We start from the raw sequence: 22,325 nt of genomic DNA, 5'->3' as shown, positions 1-22,325 counted from the left end.
TGCATGTGGCTTACTAAGCTATATAGCTTACCCCCTTTTCTTTCCCACCTCTCATAGATTTATTTAGCTAGCTCGCGTTGGAGATCGTTGGAGATTCTATCACACTATCAAGCTATCATGTTGGGTAAATTAACACAAACCTTTGAGTCTATGGCATGTATAGGGACTTAGTCATTTGGTGTATGTGTCATTATGATATGGCCAAATGTATTGGCTTGTAATGAATAAGGACTTGATTTGGTATGTAGCCATATAAATTGGCTTATATTGGCTAATAGGTTGCAATCATATTAATTACTCATATGTCTATGCCAATGTCATTGTGTGATGTGGTTTATAATGGCATGTTAATGAAAGTTAGTACAAGGGAATCATGAAAGTGTAAAATTAGCATTAAAACAGTTTTGGACAGTAGCAGTTGTACAACTTTGAAAAATCACCAAAAATTGTGGAAATCAAACTATAGGTTGAATAAAATATGAAATTAAATCTTATTGAGTCTAGTTTTACATAAAAGAAACAATGTAAGCAAAATAATTTCATTTTATGAGATATTTGAATTTTTGTGAGACAAGGTCAGAAGGATTTTGGGTTCCCCTGTTCTGATTTTGGAAAACCATTAAAAATGTATAAAAATACTTGAGGGTTTAAATTTATATGTTTAAATTCTTAATGAGTCTATTTTCAAGAACATCATCCAAATCTCGTACTAAGAGATAATTAATTTTTAGTGAAGAAAGGTTGAAACTGTCAGACAGTGAAACAGGGGAGACTTTAAAGAATAAACTGCACTTATTGGCTAAACCAAAAATTTTGAAAATTTTATGGTAATAAGATATGTGAGTCTAGTTTTAGGGAAAATTATCGGATCTTAATTTAGAGTTCTGTAGCTCAATATATAAATAATTTAGTGACGATGACTCAAGTGGACAGTTTTGTTATGAACAGTAAATAATTGTTTTGATATGTTTAGGCCTTGATTATCGTTGTGTTGGTAGCTTAATTGTGCCATGTTAAGTTCCATTGAAAATGTGTATGTGAGTGTGCAAATGAGGTGGCAAATGGCTTGGTAAATAGCCATTTCCTTGGCCACATGGGCAGAGACACGACTGTATGTCTCAGTCATATGAAGGACACGGCCCCAAGACACGGGCGTGTGACTTGGCCGTGTAACCACAAATTGTGCATGACGTCATAAACAGAGAGTTACACGGGCTGAGGACACGGGCGTGTCCCAAGCCACACGAGCATGTCCCAAGACACACGGGCGTGTGTATGACCACACGGCCTACCCACACGAGCGTGTGACTCTCCAAAGTATGAAAATTTTCAAAGTGTAGTAAAAGTTCCAAAAGTTTTCGGTTTAGTCCCGAACCACTCCCAACGTATGTTTTGGGCCTCGTGGGCCCGTATAAGGGATGATATGCATGTGATTGGATGAATTTGATTTGGTCCAAATTTTATGGCCCGATTTTGTATGAATGTTTATGTTTAAGTCCTGTAACGCCTCGGACCCTGTTCTGGCATCAAATATGAGTAAGGAGTGGTACAAATCATATAGTATTATCTCATGCACTAATAGATATAAATTTACTCATGTCATAAACTCATATGCTAACACAATTTCATCAAACCAATACATAATAAGCACTTATGTGATTATCAAAACATCACTTTAAAATAACCAGACTTAAACCATCATTAGCCACTCCAATGGCTAGGTTTACAAAACAACCATTACAAGCCATCATTGGCCAACTAAGCTTATACATGTCATTATACCAAAATGATATTTCTATTTATACCAAAATGAGATAGTGGATAGTATGATGACTGCTCCGACCGACTTCTAACCTTCACGAGCTTTAAGCACTATAAAACAGGGAAAATAAACGGAGTAAGCATTTTATGCTTAGTAAGTCCGTATAACGGGAAATAAACTTACCGGCCTTATTTATTAACACAAGCACACATAAATACATATTCCATCAATTTTGGGTAAGTTACCTAAACACATACACTTATTCAAACAAGTTAGTCACATAATCTCATATGAATATCAAGTAAACATAGATAAGCTCATCGTATTACAAACTTCCATTAATTTCAACGTTCCACTTTTCAAGAGTCTTTTCCGTTGAACTATTGAAATTTCAATGGATGTTCGGGTAATATACATATGTGCAAAAGTACCCATTAGGTACATAATAAAAAGGCACACTCTTGAGTCGTACATTTTACAGTAGGATTACTAGTCTAGGCTAAATCTCATCCGTAAAATATACTCTAGAGAGCTTAATTTGGATTACCCATCCGGGCTAAATCCAAGTTATAACCTAAGCTCAAAAGGGCTTACATTAGAATTACCCGTCCGGGGTAAATTCAATATGCAACATGTGCACTATTATTCTTAATCCATCGAAATTCAATGTTCAACCGGAACATGATAATTCATCCATATAACACAACTTAAGGCTATTTCATTATGTATATATCATCTCACACATATCAACACAATCATGCAATTCAATTCAAACATTTTAACATACATTTTTAAGTTACACGAACTTACCTTGAAAATGGTTCGTTTTTGAATTTCAACTAATCCAAAACCTCTTACTTTCCTTGATCTAGTTCCGTAGTTGGTCTTTCCGGATCTATATGGATAAATTCAACTATTAATCTATCACATTTCATATACATTTGCATTCTATAGCATCCTACGGAAAATTACCATTTTGCCCCTATCCTTTTCAAAAATTTTGATTTCATCCCTAGGCCCGGAAAATGAAATTCATGAAATTTAACCCTCTTTCCAAGCCTAGCCAAAATTTATAAACAAAATTTACAGCACATATTTTTCACAAATTTCAGAAATTTCCATGGGTTTTACCATTTTCCATTTTAATCCCTAAATCAAGTTTTCATCAAAAATTGCTTTGTAAAAGTTGTTTATCTATGAATAACTTTTCATTTTCTACCATAAATTTCTAATTTTCAGCATATTCATCCTTGATCCAAATTTCATACCTTGATAACTTTTCAAATTAATTCCCTAAATAGAGAGATTAGACTATCCCAGTTTCAAAAATATAAAAATCATTAAAAAAGAGACTTGATTTCATACATCTTCAAGCTTGGTAAGTTGTCTTCCTCTCTCCTAAGGTTTCCATAGAAATTTTGGGGAAGATGATATGAAATTAGATGAATATTTCTTTTTAGTTAATTTCCATCTTTTAATTTTAGTGATTTCCAATTTAGTCCCTTGCCTTTTCTAATTTTTCCATAGATGAGTCATTAAAATATCTACTAACTACTCTTCAATGGTCTAATTACCATATAAAGACCTTAAGTTTTGAGTTCCATAGCTATTTGATACCTATAGTTACAATCCAACTTTGCATTTTATGCAATTTAGTTCTTTACCTAATTAACCACACAATCGATAAAATTTTCGTATCAAAATTTTCATGTAACCTTCCTATAATGATGCCAACCATAAAATAAAATAAAATAATTTTTATTTTTAACTCGGATTTGTGGTCCTGAAACCACTGTTCCGACGTCACCAAAATTGGGCTGTTATATATACTCCTTGGGCACGATCTTCATTGGCCCTTCCCACTACCCATTCTTAATCATTTTGCCTTCCACCTTGGAATCAGTCGATTCCATCCTAACCAAACCAAAATTAAAATCCAACTATTCATAGTCAAGCATCTAAACTTTCTAATCTTCTACTAGAGCCCGAAAAGTTCTCAGTCCATTCTATTGAATCCTAGCTTTTTCTAAAACCCCGAGGCAATTGGGTAACCGAGCATTATAGATTTTTCCTATAAAAATAATATTATTTTTATTCCACTAATTCAACTAGGATTCTACCAACTCTTCTTATAAATTGATGGCTTTGGTAAGCTTCAGATCACACCAACAGAAAGAGAAAAACACAAGTTTCTCTAAAGTTTTCAGTATTGCTATTCTGGTAGAATGTAGTGGAAATTTATTTTAAAAATAAATTCTATTTTCTAGTAATTGCAATTCTACCATTTTCTATTTAAGAGAGATTTACTTTTCCACTAAAAGTAAAGAAAATATTTATGGTTTTGTGTTTGATTCGATTTGTTCGAGTCACACTCGAAGCAATTCGTGGTACAAAAACAGTGGAGAAGATCATTTGGTTGAAAGCAAGGAACGGCAACGATCTGCCTATCTGAAAACACAAGTACAAATTCATTCCAAGGTTTTTGCTATAAATGTCACAAGTTGGGTCGGTTTTTAAAATATGTATTTTTCATTGTGCAAGAAAATTGTTTTCAAACAGGATTTTTTCCAACATGTAGTCCCATAAACGTTAGTGCGAGAGTTGGTTATGACTATTACATAACCTTTATACATGATTATTCTAGATATGAGTATGTGTACCTAATACATCACAAGAGTGAAACATTTGATAAATTTTAAGATTTCGTGCGGAAGTAAAGAAACAATTAGGCATAAAGACACTTTAGTCTGACTGAGGTGGGAAATAGTTGTTGAATGAGTTCTTATGATACCTTATAGAGAATGAGATATTATACTATTTAATCACGCTAGGTACTCCTCAACAAAATAGCTTGGTTGAGAGAAGGAATAAAATTTTGTTTGACATGGGTCATTCAATGTTAAGTTCTTCACAACTACCTATATCCTTTTGGAGATATGCGTTACAAACAGCTTGTTATATTATGAATAATGTACCAATTAATGTTATGCCTAAGACTCCATAAGAATTGCAACATGGCAAGATGCCAAGTCTAAATAACTTTAGAATTTGGGATGCCCAACCCACGTATTAGATAATGATGCCAAGAAGTTGGATTCATGGATAGAATTGTGAATTTTTGTTGGTTTTCCAAAAGGCACAAAAGGAGGTTTATTTTATAACCTGAAATACCAAATGATTAAGGTGTTGCCTCATGCTACTTTCATTAAGGAAAATTACATGAATGACTTTAAACCTCATAGTAGATTATGACTTACGAAACTTTCAAGAAATAATGGAAAACCTTTAATTATGATTCTAGATTCTATTTTAAATAGTAGACTAGCCAACGATAAGCAGCATAGGTAGACTCATTGTAGTAGGAGGATCTCTAGAAGGCATGATTTCTTTATAAGTGGCAGTAGTGTTTTTAACATGAATTTTTTTTAGATCACTACTATAAAAGGATAAAGTAAAATTTATAACATGAGCAAAAAATAAATTTATAAGATTTTTGTCCATGATTTATTAAAGTAAAATAATGATACTATAATTTTAAATCAAATAAATAAAAATAAATGTATATGTAAACAATAAGATAAAGAAATGATGAGAAACATAATTTAATCATTTTTTCTCATGTTCACCATTATATCTTTCGCGATAAAAATGAATATTACTTACAAATAGTAATAATTAGTCATTCGTCCAAACAAACCACCCGTGATCATGTTCTATTTTTATAATCCATATAATGTCATTGAGAAGATATCATTTTTTTTAATTAAGCTATGATTTGACTATTATAAATGAAGCAATGTCATGCCCAAATCATGTAGCCAACATACAAACTTTTGGACCACAACCGTAAAAGAACATGTTTTCAATATATCAAAGCACGTGAGTTATGCATACATGGTCATTCATTTGCTTAGAATTTATGTAAGTCACACCATAAATGTCACAAGTTAAAGAATTCATAAATTGGTCTAAGATAAATTCAACTTGGGTCAACTCCAATGCATTGTCACTTCAAGCAATCAAATATATGCCTTTATTTCTAGAGTCAATTCTACTCCAACAATCAAAATAAGTTATCTCCCCAATTAGACTTATAAACAACATAATAATCCTTTAAATGAATTATTTGCTCTGATAGTCCAGACAATTTATCAAACAATTGTAAGATTAGGGAAATTAGGATGCATCAATTAATTAAAATGTAATTAACACTTGCCGATTGAGCCTTAACTTAATTGACACTATAATTATTACAATAATTAAGAGGATATGGGTTTGAATACGTATAGTTTCCTTCAATTTAAGGATTAAAAATGTAATATTTAAAATATAATATGTTATTCAACGTATGTGGCATAATTGTGAATATAAAACAAGATATAAAATTATTATTTTTAATGTTTTTAAATTAAGATTCACATAAACCAGATGTGATACTAAAAACTAATATGTATAAGTATCAAATTAAACAACCTTCTGGATTTATCAAATTATTCATTATTATTCATTATATTACTAATTTTATAATTAAAATTTTTTATTGTTATTTATTATATTTTCATTTTAATATTTTATTCTAAATAAATTTATCACAATTATGTATATGAATTTTAATTTAAATAGTTTTGTAAATTAAATTTATTAATAATTCTATCAAAATGTTGGTTAAATACATTTATCTATAATATATATAATATAAAAGTACGAACTTGAAAAAACTTTTGAGCTGATTAATATAGCCTTTGTTTTTTTATCTTATGGTTGACTTTACCATTTATTATTTTACTAAAATAATTGGTTAAATAAAAGTAAAAAAATTTAAATTTATCACATTTATAAATAAAAATTCTGATTTATTAAATGAATTTATGTAATAAAAAAATAATCCAATTTATATCAAATTATTTATATTTATGTTTCCATTAAAAAAAGTAAAAAGGGGATGTTTTAAATATTAATTTTTAATTATTTATATAATAACTAACTTTATATTTGTTATATGAAATTTTATAAATAACATTTTTATAATATAATATAATATATTATATTATATTTATATTAATTATATATTATCGTCATTTTATTGACTGTAAGAAAAAAATAAAAATTGAATAGTAAAAAAGTTTAACTGTAATATATATAATTTTTCTAGTTTTTTCAACATTTTAATAATGATTAGAAACTTTGTTATTTGCACTTATTTAAATTATCAAAATAATCCATATATGTTGATTAACTATTATTTTGAATTTTTTTATTAATTACATGAAATAAAATTACATTGTATATTGAAATATGCTACAAATGTTGAGAATTTTTTATTATAATTTTGAATTGTTGAATAAGTTAATATATTTTAATTATAATCAATAATTTGAATAAAGAATATTATTTTATACTAAATACAATAATTAAACATATAATATTTTTTAAAAACTAATTAAAAAGATTATGTGCAGCATGGCCCATGAGGATTAGTAATTATTGTAAAATATGAAGTAATAAATTTAGGGTATGTTTGGATAATACAAAGTAATTGGATTAATGTGTAATTATTAGGTTAATAATTATACTCTTTTGTAATTATAAAAAATTGTAATTTAACAAAGTGTAATTATATCGTTATTTTCTGTCATGTTTGGTAGTACAAATTATAATTATACAGTTATATAATTTATATATATTTTTAAAAATATTGGTTACTATAAAAAAATATTAATACGACAAAAAAATTTGAAATAACAAAATTGAAATCAAATCACCATATGTCACATGTTAGTCCAAGAAACTAGTTGACAATACGAGTATTAATAAAAATAACAAGAAAAATAAACATTATATTAGTTTTATCCAATTGCTCTAGATTTCATATTTGTTGTGTTATTCTCTCTTTAACATTTAACATGTACTTCTTATCATCATCTGAATCTGAATCTGAATCTGAATTTGTAACCCTTAATTTTATCAAGATCACTTTCTTTCATTTACTTTTTAAAGTATGAATTATCTCATTTTCCACCTAAGAATGAAGTTATGAATTATGCATTATGTTAGTATGATCCAACCTTATTTTTTATGCTATAATGAGGTAATGTTTTAATATGAGAGATCTTTTTCTAGAATAACAAATGTCCTCTCAATTATAATTCGAAACTTTGAATGTCTCAAATTGAAGAGTTTGCGAGTTGTCTCTGATGCTTTCGTCCGCTTCTATTCTCTCAAATAGTATCATACCCCACGAAATGATGCAAGAAAACCTGTTATAATTGCTTAACTAGCATCTACACATTATATTTGAGTTCACAATGTAAATAATCTGTAGCTTTGATTATAAAAACTTATATAAACTTAATTTGGAGATAGACTTATGCTAGGTTTTAACCCCTTTTTTAAAGCAAATTAGTCGATTTAGTCTTAGTATGTAGGTTCGAGCGCGTTGAAGTGAGTTTATTCTTCTATTTAAAAGTTGGGGAGGGGTTCTGGATACTTCTAGGCATTGTATAAAAAAAATAAATTAAGTTAAAAATAATATAAAATTATAATATATATTTTGTAAAGTTTTAATAACTTTCAAAGTAATTTTTATAAACAATAGAATTTTTTGCAATAACTTTTTTATAAATAAATTATGGTAAAAAATTATAATACTTTTTTATAAATAAGTATATTATTATTTTTATAATATATAGTATGAACACGTAAATAAGTTATGTCCATACTTTCTTACCATAACTTGTGGAGTATGCCTCGCATTTCGGTCAAATTAAGACACAATTAGAGAGTGATGTCACAACGAGGAGAAGCTCCTTGTCTTGAAGAGTTGCTTACATTATAATGAGAAGAAGACCGTTGTCCTAATGACACAACGCCACCTCGTCCCGACAATGCGAATTCCATGTCACGACGTGGCGGCATGTCATGCAATTTTCTAGGTTTTCTTCTCCCAGTTAAACTCTAATTATTTGTTTTAGTTGAACTATGATTAGTGTAGATTATTTTAATATTATTTGACCTACAAATTTAACCTATAAATAGGCCTTTTACAAACCTAGAAAGATAAACCATTACATGTTTTGAGGGTTCTTATTTTTCATTTCGGGGTTGAGTTTTATCTCCATATTTGTACTTTTCATTTTTGCCGTTATAGTGAATTTATTTTTGCCTGTGGTTTTTTATCCTCTTTGGAATGGTTTTTCCACGTAAAATATTTGTATTCAATCTTTTCAATTTCTTTGTTACTTTACTTGTTCATTGCTTAATCGATTTTATCCCCAATCAGGTTTTTTTATCTTAATCACGTTCGTGAAAATCAGACCCAGGTCAGTTTTAATTTGACAATGCATAAGCCGAAGGTTAGAAGTCTTCTAGCTTCTAAGTAAAGTTTCGACTTAGTTAATATCTTGCAAAATTCAAGATAAGCCCTTGGCGGACTTTGGCAAAGAAGGCATTATGGAAATATGAGTCAATGTAGAGATTTGTGGAGTATGCCTCGCATTTCGGTCAAATTAAGATACAATCAGAGAGTGATGTCACAATGAGGAGAAGCTCCTTATCTCGACGAGCTGCCGACATTACAACGAGAAGAAGATTGTAGTCTCGACGATGTGACACCACCTCGTCTTGACAATGCGAATTCCACGTCACAATGTGACGACATGTCATACAATTTTTTAGGTTTTCTTCTCCCAGTTAAGTTCTAATTTTTCATTTTAGTCGAACTCTGATTAGTGTAGATTATTTTAATATTATTTGACCTACGATATTAGACTATAAATCGGCCTTTTACAACCCTAGAAAGATAACACATCACACATTTAAGTATTAGCTTTTACAAGCTTTTAGAGAATTTGTATTTATGTTTTGAGGGTTCTTATTTTGGGTTTCGAGGTTTAGTTTTATCTCCATATTTGTATTATTCATTTTTGCCGTTATAGTGAATTTATCTTTACCCATGATTTTTTATCCTTTTTCGGAGGGGGTTTTTTCACGTAAAATATTTGTGTTCGATCTTTTCAATTTCTTTATTACTTTACTTGTTCGTTGTTTAATAGGGTTTATCCCCAGCATAACCTTTTCATAAATAAGTATTTTTTAATAAATTTTTAAAAATAAGTATATTATAACACTTTTATAATACAAAGTATTTTTTGTAATATACTTTTTTAGTCGTAAAATTATATGCCTGATAGTAAAGAAGGAAGGGCTTAGAAGCATAGTCCTTATTGAAAGCAGGAACCAACCATCCAATTCAATGTTTTACCGCAAAGCGACATTTTTCATTTAACCAGAGCAGAGTGAAAGAGATGAGGCGGACGAGTAGCATAACATGGCTAGGTCAATTCCATGCTACAACATACTCCAGTTGTTTCATCCGTCATCTATGATATTTATTTTGTGAGGTAGTGAGGTTGCTATTGGAGTATAGCAATCGAACGATTGTGTTTTGTTTTGTTTGCTCTCTCAACCACCCCTGTTGTGATGGATTCAGACATGGATACGGATGCTCACTCGGTTTCGGATTGAATATTTTTAGGATTTAAATAATATAAAGTTATAATAAATTATTTTTATAATATATTTTTTTAGGATTTATAGTATAATTTTAGAAAATTTTGCCTATAACAATCCCAAATACTAATAAATATTTATGCTTATAATATAATTTTTATAACTCAAATCTATATAAAAATAATTTTTAAAGTTAAATCATTTTTGAGTGTTTAAAAAATTATAGCGTAATTAAATTTGATTGTAATTACTTATATGATTATTTCAATTCTTACACTTCCTTGATAATTGTAATATGTAATTGGTGTATTTCAATTAAACCAATTGAGTGATACCTACAAATTATTATGATTACTTAAACATCTCACTCTTAAATCTAATTTTAAAGTCACTTTCTAAATAATATATTAATGTTATTAAATTTTTATTTTAATTTCAAACATTTATTTTTTGAATGCAATTTTAAACATTTATAAAAATTATGGATTTTGATTAAAAAACAAGTAGTATATTTGGTTAGTACATATAAAAGAATACTGGAAATATAAAGAAAGAAAAAGAAGGAAAGAATACACAAAAATTAAATATACAGCAATGCACGCACAAACACTGGAATGCATAGACAAAATCCTTATTTGAGAGAGTTGAGTTGAAACCCCCCTTCCTTTCTTTCTCTCTCTCTCTTTCCATTTTTTCTTTAATTTATTTTTCTTGTGCCGCCAGTGTTGTATGCGCCACCACCATCGTCGCTGCCGTAACCTAGGGTTTGTTCTAGGGTTTGAGATCTCTTTTCGCTTATCGTTTCTTCGCACAACTTTCCGAGCTGGATTCTCTCTCTTTCCTCAGGCGAATCTCCATGCGCCGCTGGTTCAGCGGCTTTGTTGATTAAATCACTTCCTCTTCTTCTTCTTCTTCTTCTTCTTCTTCTCTCGTTCTTTCTCGCTTTCATTCCTCGATCAGTTTCGAGAAGAGAGGCTAGGGTTTTCTTGTGGGGGAATTTTTCTTTTTCTCTTATTAATTAAATTTTCATCCGAGGGCTTTGTTTGTTTCTTGTTTCATTTTGTTGGGGGATTTGGATGGCATTGGGCGATCTGACGACGTCACGGTTTTCGCAATTGTCGTTGGCAGTATCCAATCATGTCATGGACGGCAACGGCAGCAATGGCGACTACCTTGAGGATGCTGCTTCTGCCGACATGGCCTCTCAAAGGAGGGATTTTGATACTGCATCCACCAGTAGTTATGCCAATGCCGTTGCATCCACCGCCACAGTGCCTACAACTATGGCTTACTTGCCTCAAACTATTGTCTTATGTGAGCTTCGGCATGCTGCCTTTGAAGCTTTCACTCCAACTGGACCCTCTGATAGTGGCCTTGTCTCCAAATGGCGACCCAAGGATCGAGTAAGTCCTTTCCTTTCAACCTCGTTTGTTCCTTAATTATTCCATTGATCAGATTGATTATATCTAATCACGGGCCAGGGAAGAAAAATGATAACTTTTTTAGATGCTGTGTCAGATATGGGTATTGTGCACATAAATAGAATTTTCTATTGCTATTGGAGAGTATGGAAAATTTGACTTCAAGTTTAGATTATGAGGGATGATATTTGCATCACATTTCTATTGCTAATATCAATCCATCCATGCCACCTCGGCTATGAAGGTAACATGTGATTATGGCTTTAGTGCGTTGAATAGTAAATTAGAAGGGAGGAGAGTTCTCGGACGTGCTAGCCTAGCATTATGGAATTATTAGGTTCAGTGAAATTCTTGAAGTATGAGCTGGGGGAAATGACAGGCATTCTATTCCTGATTTAGTTCTAAATAAAGCTTCAGAGTACTAGGGAGTTTGATACTTTATACATTAAGTACCGTGCTGTAGGTTTTTCCCATTCTAGTCTATCCTTTGTAAACATTAAGCAATATTCTTTTATGTGACTGAATATGATTCTTAGATAATAGGATGTTTGTTCTTGATGTATATTACAAATAATCCATAAAATTTCCCTTTTAACTTGTCATGATATGGGATGCTTGACCATATTCACTTGACTTTCAACATTATATGCAGATGAAGACAGGATGTGTAGCACTAGTTTTATGTTTAAATATTAGTGTTGATCCACCTGATGTAATAAAGATATCTCCTTGTGCAAGAATGGAGTGTTGGATTGGTATGTTTTCTGAGTCAAATATCTCCTCTTGTTTTTGCATGTTTGCATTTAATGGTTCTTAATGCTTTGATCCTCATGATTATTGTTATTCAATAAATGTTTAATAAGAGTCCCTGCCTCCCCCAAACATGCAAAGGAGCTAAATTCTTGTGGCCTTCTTTGAGCATGCATGAATTTTCTAAGATTGGCTATTTGGTTTTCCCTTGGCTGTTACTCTTTTTTGCCCCATAAAGTTGTCATTATTTCTGTAGTGGGATGTCAGAAGAGAACTAATAAAATTCCCTTCCAAGAGTCCTAATTAAGATATACTTCCGACTACATCTTCTATGGATAATCTTGTACCAGCTGTGAACAAAAGGAGTACCTCTAGTCATCCTGTGGTGAATATCGGAATACTATCTAACTATTGTAGTTTGATTCATTTGACATTTGTAAAAACGTCGAGGTTTTCTCAAAAAAAAAAATGCTTTGAGGTTTTCAAAAAGGAAAAAATATTTGGAGCAGCAGGAGAACCTTCTTTAAGCAAGTATAGCAGTTCCAAACAACCAGCAGAAAATTGGATAGGAGTTGAAATAAGAACAATTGAGTATGGGGATTAAAAAATTGGGATTATTGCTGCATTAGAATGGTATTTAGCAAGCAGTTACAATAATGCTAATGCATGTAGTAGCCTTGCTTTACTCGGTTGCCATGAAGGAAGAACAGGAATTTTGATATCCTAGTATTTAATTACTTAAATGATTTTCCTATTATATTTTATCTTCCAATATCCTTTCCCTGTTGACCAAATTATGTACAATTAAGAAAAAAGCTTTAATTCAATTTATTTTGATTAATTGGGGAAGTCAGTTTTCCACTTTTTTATTTCTTTGATTTGGCAGATCCTTTTTCTATGGCACCACAAAAAGCTCTTGAAACCATTGGGAAAAACTTGAGAGATCAATATGAGAGGTGGCAGCCTAAGGTGTGGAAACCTTCTCATACCTTTCTTTCAGGTTATTCTATCAAGTTTATAATCTAGTTCTCCTTATTGAATGTAACCAGGCACGGTGCAAGGTTGAACTTGATCCTACCGTGGATGAAGTGAAAAAACTTTGTAATACATGTCGTAGATATGCCAAGTCAGAGAGAGTTCTGTTTCATTATAATGGACATGGTGTTCCAAAGCCAACTACAAATGGTGAAATCTGGCTTTTCAATAAGGTGTTATTTTGTTTGACTGTTATGAAACAGTTCCTGTTGCTTTTTGTTTGCACTATTATGTTCCTGCTTAGCCTGGTCATTTTCTTTTGCAGAGTTATACACAGTATATTCCCTTGCCTATCAGTGACATTGATTCATGGTTAAGAACACCTTCTATTTATGTTTTTGATTGCTCTGCGGCTGGAATGATTGTTAATGCCTTCATTGAGGTATTTGCTTGTGTTCTGTTTTGTGCTATATCAAAATTGATATTATTCTCCTCTTTTTTAGCTGGATTTGATTTTTGAACTGAATTTGGTTGATAGCTTCTTGACTCTGGCACTTCTAGTTACCCTGGATCTGCACGAGATTGCATTCTGCTGGCTGCATGTGAAGCACATGAGACTCTTCCTCAAAGTGCTGAATTTCCTGCTGATGTGTTTACTTCTTGTCTTACTACACCTATCAAAATGGCATTGAGATGGTAAAACTTTTAGCCATATATTTAGGATGACGTGTATTTTTCATTTGGGAAATGTTCTCCTTTTTGGTATCACGCTGTATATAAATCATGACATGACTTGTCTTACTAACCTATCAAGATGACATCAAGGTGGTAAAACTTCAAGCCTTGTATTTAGGATCATGTGTAGTTTTCATTTGGGAAATATTGGTCTTCTTGGTATTCGCACTCTAGATAAATCATGAGAATGCATCTTTGAGGCTCATGAAAGTTGATTCCCTCCTACCTTTCCTTTTTTTTTTTTTGGCTTGTTTCTCACATTTATAATATTTCATGAACTGTATCACATCACATCAAATCATTTTGTTCTGTTTCCTTTTGAAATTTAAAATTCAATGAGTAGTTACTGTCACTAGAAGATGGTTTTTATTTAGATTAGAAATTGTGTGAGATGCTATGTATAAAACGTTATGTTGACTGTTGTTTCGGTCTCTATTGTCTGTAAATTGACTGTTGTCAATGTCTTTGATCCATGCGGTTTCCCAAGAGCTGCTTAATAGCTCTTGTAAGGTCAAAGTAGTATTTCACCAATGTCTAGCAGATGGAATTAATCAAATGCCTGTCTGTTTGAGGGTGCAATATTTAATAAAGTAACTAGGCTAGAGATATTTCCTTCTGTTTTCTTTTTGAGTTAGCTTTACCCTGGTTCTCTATTTAATTTTGCTGTTTCTGGATTTGTTATGACAGTGATATTCACCTTACACCTTTATAATTTTGATATGTTTGGTTATCTTGTGTAAAATGTGGTTACTAATCTTCTGATGGTTGACATCTCTTCCAGGTTTTGCACACGTTCGTTGCTTCATGAGTCTCTTGACTGTTCGCTTATAGATAAAATTCCTGGCCGCCAAAATGATCGTAAAACACTTCTAGGGGAGTTGAATTGGATTTTTACTGCAGTAACAGACACAATTGCTTGGAACGTTCTCCCTCATGGTAGTTCTTTTGAGTGTATCGATCAGCTGTGTGCTTTCTTCCATATAGTGATTTTTGTCTTCTGATCTATTCTATCAACTCTGCTTTTTGTGATGAAGAGCTTTTCCGGAGATTGTTTAGGCAGGATCTACTAGTTGCCAGTTTGTTCAGAAACTTTTTGCTTGCTGAGAGGATTATGCGCTCTGCAAATTGTTCTCCAGTTTCTTACCCAATGTTGCCGCCAACTCATCAGCACCATATGTGGTACTACAGGGGATTCCATTAACTTTACAATTTGTTTCTCAGTTGATTTTCTTAAAATTTTCTTCTATGCACTCTAGGGATGCATGGGACATGGCTGCTGAAATTTGCCTTTCTCAGCTTCCAGCATTGGTCGAGGATCCTAATGCGGAGTTCCAGGTGTGTTTTTTTCTCTCAAAGTCCTTTGCTTAATGTGAATTTATTACCCTGAATTTTCTTGATGGCTCCTGGAGCCTGAAGAATTTTATAGGAGCAGGATGAGAAGGTGCTTATTTTATGTTCCTTGTTTTCCCTTACTCGGTGTGTTTTTTCTTTTGTTTTCAGCCAAGTCCCTTTTTTACTGAACAGCTGACAGCTTTTGAGGTATGGCTTGACCATGGATCTGAGCATAAAAAGCCACCGGAGCAATTGCCTATCGTTCTTCAGGTGCTATATTTTGGTGGTCTTTTTAGCTGTGGGGTGCAGTTTTTAGTTGCCTTTCTTTATTTATGTTGATTGTTAAATTTAATTGGGTATATGCTAAAACAAATTTACCCTGTCAAGTTAGTTTTCAATATAACGACTGACCAGTTCATAATTGATATTTCAGGTTTTACTTAGTCAATGCCATAGATTCCGTGCATTGGTTCTTCTTGGAAGATTCCTTGATATGGGACCATGGGCTGTAGATCTGGTAGTTGTTCTTGGATGTACTCTTTGTTATGTGCACTTTGTTGTTTCTCCTTACATGCTGTTGTGTACTTACATAGTAGTTTCCCTTCTTTTAGGCCCTTTCTGTTGGAATATTCCCTTATGTGCTGAAGCTGTTGCAAACAACCACACCAGAACTGCGTCAAATCCTTGTCTTCATATGGACAAAAATTTTGGCCCTTGATAAGGTGTGACCACGGATGATTCTTAATTTTGGGATAAGTATTTGATTGCTTTTTCTGTATATCTACTTATGCATACAGCATAACTTATATACTTGTGCTAGTACTTAAGTAGCAGTTATGTGCCTGACTTCAAAACTGACATTTAGGTGTCATTAAGTGCGTTGTTGTGAAAAATTCTAGTTTTCACTTTTTGTAGGTAGCCAAATAAATATGTTTTTGATAGTCTGTCGTTTGTGTTTGCTGACGCTTAGAGGTTGGTCTAATTCACAAATTCCATTTGATGTCTCATGGTAGCAGTATATGATAGCATATTCCTTTCGCTGTATACTTAGTAATTTTGAAATTCTATCATCTTGTATTGCAGTCATGTCAGGTTGATCTGGTAAAAGATGGCGGTCATGTTTATTTCATTAGGTTTCTTAATAGCGTGGAAGCATATCCTGAACAGCGAGCAATGGCTGCATTTGTTCTAGCTGTCATTGTGGATGGGCATAGACGGGGCCAGGAAGCCTGTATTGAGGCAGGGTTGATCCATGTGTGCTTGAAGCACCTTCACAGTTCCATGCAAAATGATGTGCAAACTGAACCCTTGTTCCTTCAGTGGCTTTGCTTGTGTCTTGGAAAGCTCTGGGAGGATTTTACTGAGGCTCAAATAATAGGTTTGCAGGCAGATGCACCTGCAATATGCACTCCTCTTCTTTCTGAGCCGCAGCCTGAAGTATATCTCCTCACTAATTATATATTTTGGTTCTAAATGGGTAGTTTCTATTTTGCGTATAACGGACATTTGTAACATTAAATGGTTTTTATTTCAGGTTAGGGCTTCTGCAGTTTTTGCATTGGCTACCTTGCTTGACATTGGGTTTGATTCATTCAGAGATGGTGTTGGAGGGGATGAAGAATGTGATGATGATGAAAAGACTAGAGCCGAGATTATTGTTATTATTAAAAGCCTTCTGAATATTGTTTCTGATGGTAGCCCTCTTGTCAGAGCAGAAGTAGCTGTAGGTATGTGGTGATTATCTCATTCATGTTTCTTGTGTTGAGATTGAGAGTCGCTTATAGTGTTTACCCTGGTTTTTGAATATTATCACGACTTAGTTGAATGAATATGCAGAAACTTGGCAATTTGAGACATGGTCAAAAGTTTCAGTAGCTCTTGTAAATGCCTGAGTTATCTGTAATATTTTCCGAACTCTGCATCATTTCTGTGATAGTATATGCAAAGCATTAGAGCAACTTGCAATTGTATTCCTAGTAATCTCTTGTTATACAAATTGTTCTATCAGTTTCTGATACCATTATTAGAACCTAATGTTTTGCGCAAACACAAATTCATCTTTGAATTGCTTTCTTTCCTGGTTGGGGGTTGTGAGTGTGCGTTCCACAGATTGCCATGTTTGTTAACTATGCTGGTGACTAAGTGTTGATGCCTTTCTTTGTCTTGGCAGCTCTAGCAAGGTTTGCCTTTGGACATAAGCAGCATCTCAAGTCAATTGCTGCTGCATATTGGAAACCTCAATCTAATTCCTTGTTGAGTTCATTGCCTTCGCTGGCTAATATAAATGGCACAGGAAGTGGGAATATAGTTTCATCCCAGATAGGCCCTTTAATTCGGGTAGGAAATGACAATTCATCTGTAGTTCGGGATGGAAGGGTTTCCACCAGCAGTCCTCTTGCTACTGCTGGAGTCATGCATGGATCTCCTTTATCTGATGATTCATCTCAACATTCTGATTCTGGGATTTTGAATGATGGTATTAGTAATGGACTTATTCGTCATTCAAGGTCAAAACCTTTGGACAATGCAATGTATTCACAGTGTGTACCAGCTATGTGTACTTTAGCTAAGGACCCATCTCCACGCATAGCAACTCTAGGCAGACGGGTTCTTTCAATTATTGGGATTGAACAAGTAACAAAATCTGTGAAGTCTGCTGGTAGCAGCAGTGCTAGGCCTGGTGAGCCTACAACTTCCTCAGCGACTCCTAGTTTTGCTGGGTTAGCTCGTTCTTCTTCATGGTTTGACATGAATGGAGGTAACTGTTATGTTCTCTGTTAGTCCTAATAATGAGTATCTGAATCATTGTGTTCTCTTCTTTTCCTGCTTGACATGATGCTATTTTTGTTTTATTTGGACATGCAAGTTACAAGATTTAATTTGGACATTGTTGACAGGTCATCTGCCTTTAACGTTCAGAACTCCTCCTGTTAGCCCCCCTCGGCAAAATTTTTTGACAGGAATGCGTAGAGTTTGCTCTTTAGAATTCAGGCCTCATCTGATGAATTCTCCGGACTCCGGATTGGCTGACCCACTTCTAGGGTCTTCTTCTGGGGTTTCTGAGCGCAGTTTACTTCCACAATCAACTATCTATAATTTTAGTTGTGGCCACTTCTCAAAGCCACTTCTTACTGCATCAGATGATAGTGAAGAACTATTGGCTATAAGAGAAGAGCGGGAGAGATTTGCACTGGAGCGTATTGCTAAATGTCAGCACTCCTGTATGTGTTTTATCTAAATTGTTTTTGTTCTTTTCATGCCATTCTCATGCCTGTTTTAGCTTTGTAACTAATAGGTATCTCATTTTCTTTTCTAGCTGTCAGCAAACTTAACAATAATAGTCAAATTGCTAGTTGGGATACAAGATTCGAGACAGGTACAAGAACAGCATTGCTGCAACCTTTCTCTCCTATTGTTATCGCAGCAGATGAGAGTGAACGGATCAGGTATGCCATTTCTGCTTTAATGGATCTTAAAGCAAGCTTTTCCAGTTTTGAATGTTAACTGATTTGAGATAACACACTATTAAGAATAAATATTCTTTTGTCTCTGAGTATTAAATGGCTATGATCCGTCTATTGGTGAGCTGTAATCAATGATGGGGTCTTTAAGTTATACTCCTGAAATGCATATATTTGAACCTTTTTAATATAGTTTTCTCTCCCCCCACCCCCACCCCTTCTATTTTTATTTTTAATTTTAAAATTAACAAGGTGGCTAGTTGTGATTCACGTTGCCGTTATGTGCTTCAGATATAAACTCTTAAGAAGATAATAGTTTCTGCTTTTTAAGAACTGATGCTTGCCTGCAAATATGCTGTCAAAAACTAGTTTTTTTCCACTTTGTCAAAGGTTATTATAAATTGTTTCCGCAAGTGTCTTTTCTTTTGTTACTAAAAACTGGACAATGTTGCTGAAATGGGTTAAGATGAGTTTGGGACTGCCTGTTATATTTTGTTTTCAATGATACTTTCACAATTTATTTCTGTAAATTACTTGCTGCCATATTAATTGTTTGGTTTTTCTTTCCAGGGTATGGAATTATGAGGAAGCCACCGTTCTCAATGGTTTTGATAATCATGATTTTCCAGAGAATGGAATTTCTAAACTTTGTCTTTTGAATGAGCTTGATGAAAGCTTGTTACTTGTTGCTTCAGGTAATATACTTTCCACCTTTTCTTTTTCAATATTCCATGGTGGTGGGTGTTTTTTTTTTTTTTTTTTTTGTAAAGTTGATTTAGGGCTGTTCTGATGCAGGTGATGGAAATATACGGATTTGGAAAGATTATACGGTCAGGGGCAAACAGAAACTTGTTACTGCATTTTCTTCTATTCAAGGTCACAAACCTGGTATGCGGAGTTTGAGTACCGTTGTGGACTGGCAGCAGCAGTCTGGATATCTCGTACGTATTTGTCTAAAATGTCACCACTAAAAGGTTTTCCTTGCTTATAATTTGATGCCTAATTTAATATTTTTCACTATGATGTCATATACTAGTATGCATCTGGAGAGATATCATCTGTCATGCTCTGGGACCTCGATAAGGAGCAACTTATTAATTCAATACCGTCCTCCTCAGATTGCAGTGTCTCAGCATTGGTGAGTCGTCAATCGCTGCATTTTTGTTAAAGTTTTTGCTGAAGCGATCAGATTGAGCATGCTTGTATGTATTCCGTTGGCAATAGGTACTTAAAGAATTAATCTTGTAGAAGGTACAACTTAGGGAATTTTACCGCATATCATCATTGAGCTGGCAAATAAGAAGCATGCTGTAATTGGATGCGATGTTTCATGTATGTTGGGAAATATATTCAAGTTTTATTAGTATGGATGCTTTCCTGAATATTGAATTAAGTTTGATGCGTAAAAGGAGGAGCTGTTCTGTTTCTTTTTTTTTTTTTTTGTTCGTTTATATTTCATTTTAGTTTGTCCATGACATGCTTTTTAATAAGGAATGGGTGATTTTATCCCATTCTTGCTGCACAATTAAAGTATTGTGTGATTTTTGTTAAAGAATCTAGCTCTTATATCATTTCAGCCATCTGGAGTGTCAACTGTTGCTGTTCTTTCAGTTTATTTATTTATTTTTTTTCATTCTTTTGGCATCTTATCTCAGGTTACCTATTTTCCTTGTTGATTCGTTTTCTCCATGGTCACAGGCTTCTTCTCAAGTTCATGCTGGTCAATTTGCAGCCGGTTTTGTGGATGGTTCTGTCAGACTCTATGACGTCCGGACACCTGACATGTAAGCACTTTATAATAAATTACTCTTTTAGAAGATAATGAGCAGCATTTTTCTGAGTTTTTATCTGTTTGTGATATCATTTTGAGCTTTGAATTGCTATGTGGATTGCCCTATAGTTAAATTCAACTTTCCTCGTTATTAAATTGATTCCTGTGACCTTACCTGTTTAAACCTGCCATCGTTTCCCATCCCATAATTACCTTTGTCAACTGATAGACGTAAAATACTTTTCAATTAGTTTATAGTCATCCATCAGTCGGCACTATTCAATTGATATTGCTTGTAATCTTTTGGGAGTTGGGACACTTGATCCCTTTCATGGTGCTTAACTCCCATCTCAATTCTATTATTTTCTGCCCTCTCATGATCTCATCCATGTTTTCCATCTGACTTGAGATTGTTATTTTAATGTTAGGCTGGTTTGTGCAACTAGACCACATACCCAGCAAGTTGAAAGAGTTGTGGGTATTGGCTTTCAGCCTGGACTTGATCAAGGAAAGGTAAGCTCGGGATATGCTCAAATGTCATCATCATCATCATCCTTTTTCCTCGTTGAACATTTCATCAATGTTTTGATCAAGGCAACACTAAACTTGATATTTTCACTTTGTTTTTCAGATTGTTAGTGCTTCCCAGGCAGGTGATATTCAGTTTCTTGATATTAGAAACCAAAGAGATACTTACCTTACAATCGATGCGCACAGAGGCTCACTTACAGCTCTAGCTGTTCATAGACACGCCCCGATAATTGCCAGTGGGTCAGCAAAACAGCTAATCAAAGTCTTCAGCCTGGAAGGTGAACAACTAGGCATCATTCGATACCAACATACCTTCATGGCCCAGAAGATTGGTTCTGTGAGCTGCCTTACCTTCCATCCCTACCAAGTATTGCTTGCTGCTGGTGCTGCAGATGCATGTGTTTCTATCTACGCTGATGACAATTCTCAGACAAGATGAATATCAATTCTTTCCCAATTTCATGAATTCGGGAGGTATTGCACGATAGAACTGGCATCGGCACAAATTGCATGGAGTCAGGATCGAAGATAACCTGTAAATGTTGCTGCCACATTTACCATTTCACTGTGGGTATTCCTGGAAATTCAGGGGGGTAGGGTGGGGGGATCTGCTGATTGTAATGCTATATATATAGAGGGATATATATTCATTAGCCTCCGGTGTAGATGGTCTTACAAATGTTTGGAAAAAGGAATCGTATCCTGCAGATATTTCATGGATGGGGGGGCTTTGGCAAATAATTTGTTCTTATAGGTGCATGTAAATAGTTTTCCCATTATTATTTCATCCTTCAGTGTGTTCATTGTTCTTCTCCCGTTTTATTTTTTTTTTCTTTTCAAATTTATGAAAGCAACAAACTTTGCATTATAATGGATCACAAAGATTAGATTTGGGTCCAACTTGATTTGCTCGAGTATCTTCCGTATCATACAATCGATTCGGATGAGGTTTTGCTTCAAACAAAATTGATAGATTGGAAATTTAAAAAATGAAAATACTTATAGTAATGTGTTCGGTGAGAAATATGAAATGGATCGAAAGTTCTATAAGATGATGGAAAAACTGTCGAAAAATGAAA

General features: G+C 33.4%; 1 protein-coding gene across 3 annotated transcripts; it reads left to right on the top strand.

The window, feature by feature from the left end:
* Positions 1-10,829: 10,829 nt before the first annotated feature.
* LOC107896885 (regulatory-associated protein of TOR 1) lies at positions 10,830-22,049 on the top strand. Of its 3 annotated transcripts, XM_016822183.2 has the most exons (23): positions 10,830-11,673; positions 12,344-12,446; positions 13,328-13,410; positions 13,491-13,649; positions 13,742-13,858; positions 13,955-14,112; positions 14,933-15,087; positions 15,186-15,330; positions 15,408-15,486; positions 15,652-15,753; positions 15,917-16,000; positions 16,095-16,205; positions 16,567-16,920; positions 17,018-17,210; positions 17,654-18,241; positions 18,381-18,704; positions 18,800-18,929; positions 19,515-19,639; positions 19,740-19,885; positions 19,981-20,082; positions 20,643-20,728; positions 21,144-21,228; positions 21,347-22,049. In XM_016822183.2, the coding sequence occupies exons 1-23, from the start codon at positions 11,347-11,349 to the stop codon at positions 21,683-21,685; spliced, it is 4,095 nt and encodes a 1,364-aa protein (XP_016677672.2). In that variant the 5' UTR covers positions 10,830-11,346; the 3' UTR covers positions 21,686-22,049. The 3 variants fall into 3 exon arrangements, 2 of the variants coding, with proteins under 2 accessions (XP_016677672.2, XP_040934838.1); XR_001683916.2 differs by lacking the exon at positions 21,347-22,049 and having other exon boundaries at positions 19,981-20,168; XM_041078904.1 differs by lacking the exons at positions 21,144-21,228; positions 21,347-22,049 and having other exon boundaries at positions 20,600-20,729.
* The last annotated feature ends 276 nt before the right edge of the window (positions 22,050-22,325 follow it).

Source organism: Gossypium hirsutum, chromosome A10 (genome assembly GCF_007990345.1).
Source record: "Gossypium hirsutum isolate 1008001.06 chromosome A10, Gossypium_hirsutum_v2.1, whole genome shotgun sequence".
Taxonomy (NCBI): Eukaryota; Viridiplantae; Streptophyta; class Magnoliopsida; order Malvales; family Malvaceae; genus Gossypium; species Gossypium hirsutum.
Note: the sequence above shows the minus strand (reverse complement) of the source record. Positions and strands in the feature narration are given on the sequence as shown.

What these genes read in the sequence shown, in the direction of transcription:
- LOC107896885 (XM_016822183.2), top strand. Translation starts at nt 11,347, where the DNA reads ATGGCATTGGGCGATCTGACGACGTCACGGTTTTCGCAATTGTCGTTG. An exon ending in CTTGTTACTTGTTGCTTCAG is followed by an intron (nt 19,640 to 19,739) that starts GTAATATACTTT and finishes GTTCTGATGCAG; the next exon opens with GTGATGGAAATATACGGATT. An exon ending in GACGTCCGGACACCTGACAT is followed by an intron (nt 20,729 to 21,143) that starts GTAAGCACTTTA and finishes TTTTAATGTTAG; the next exon opens with GCTGGTTTGTGCAACTAGAC.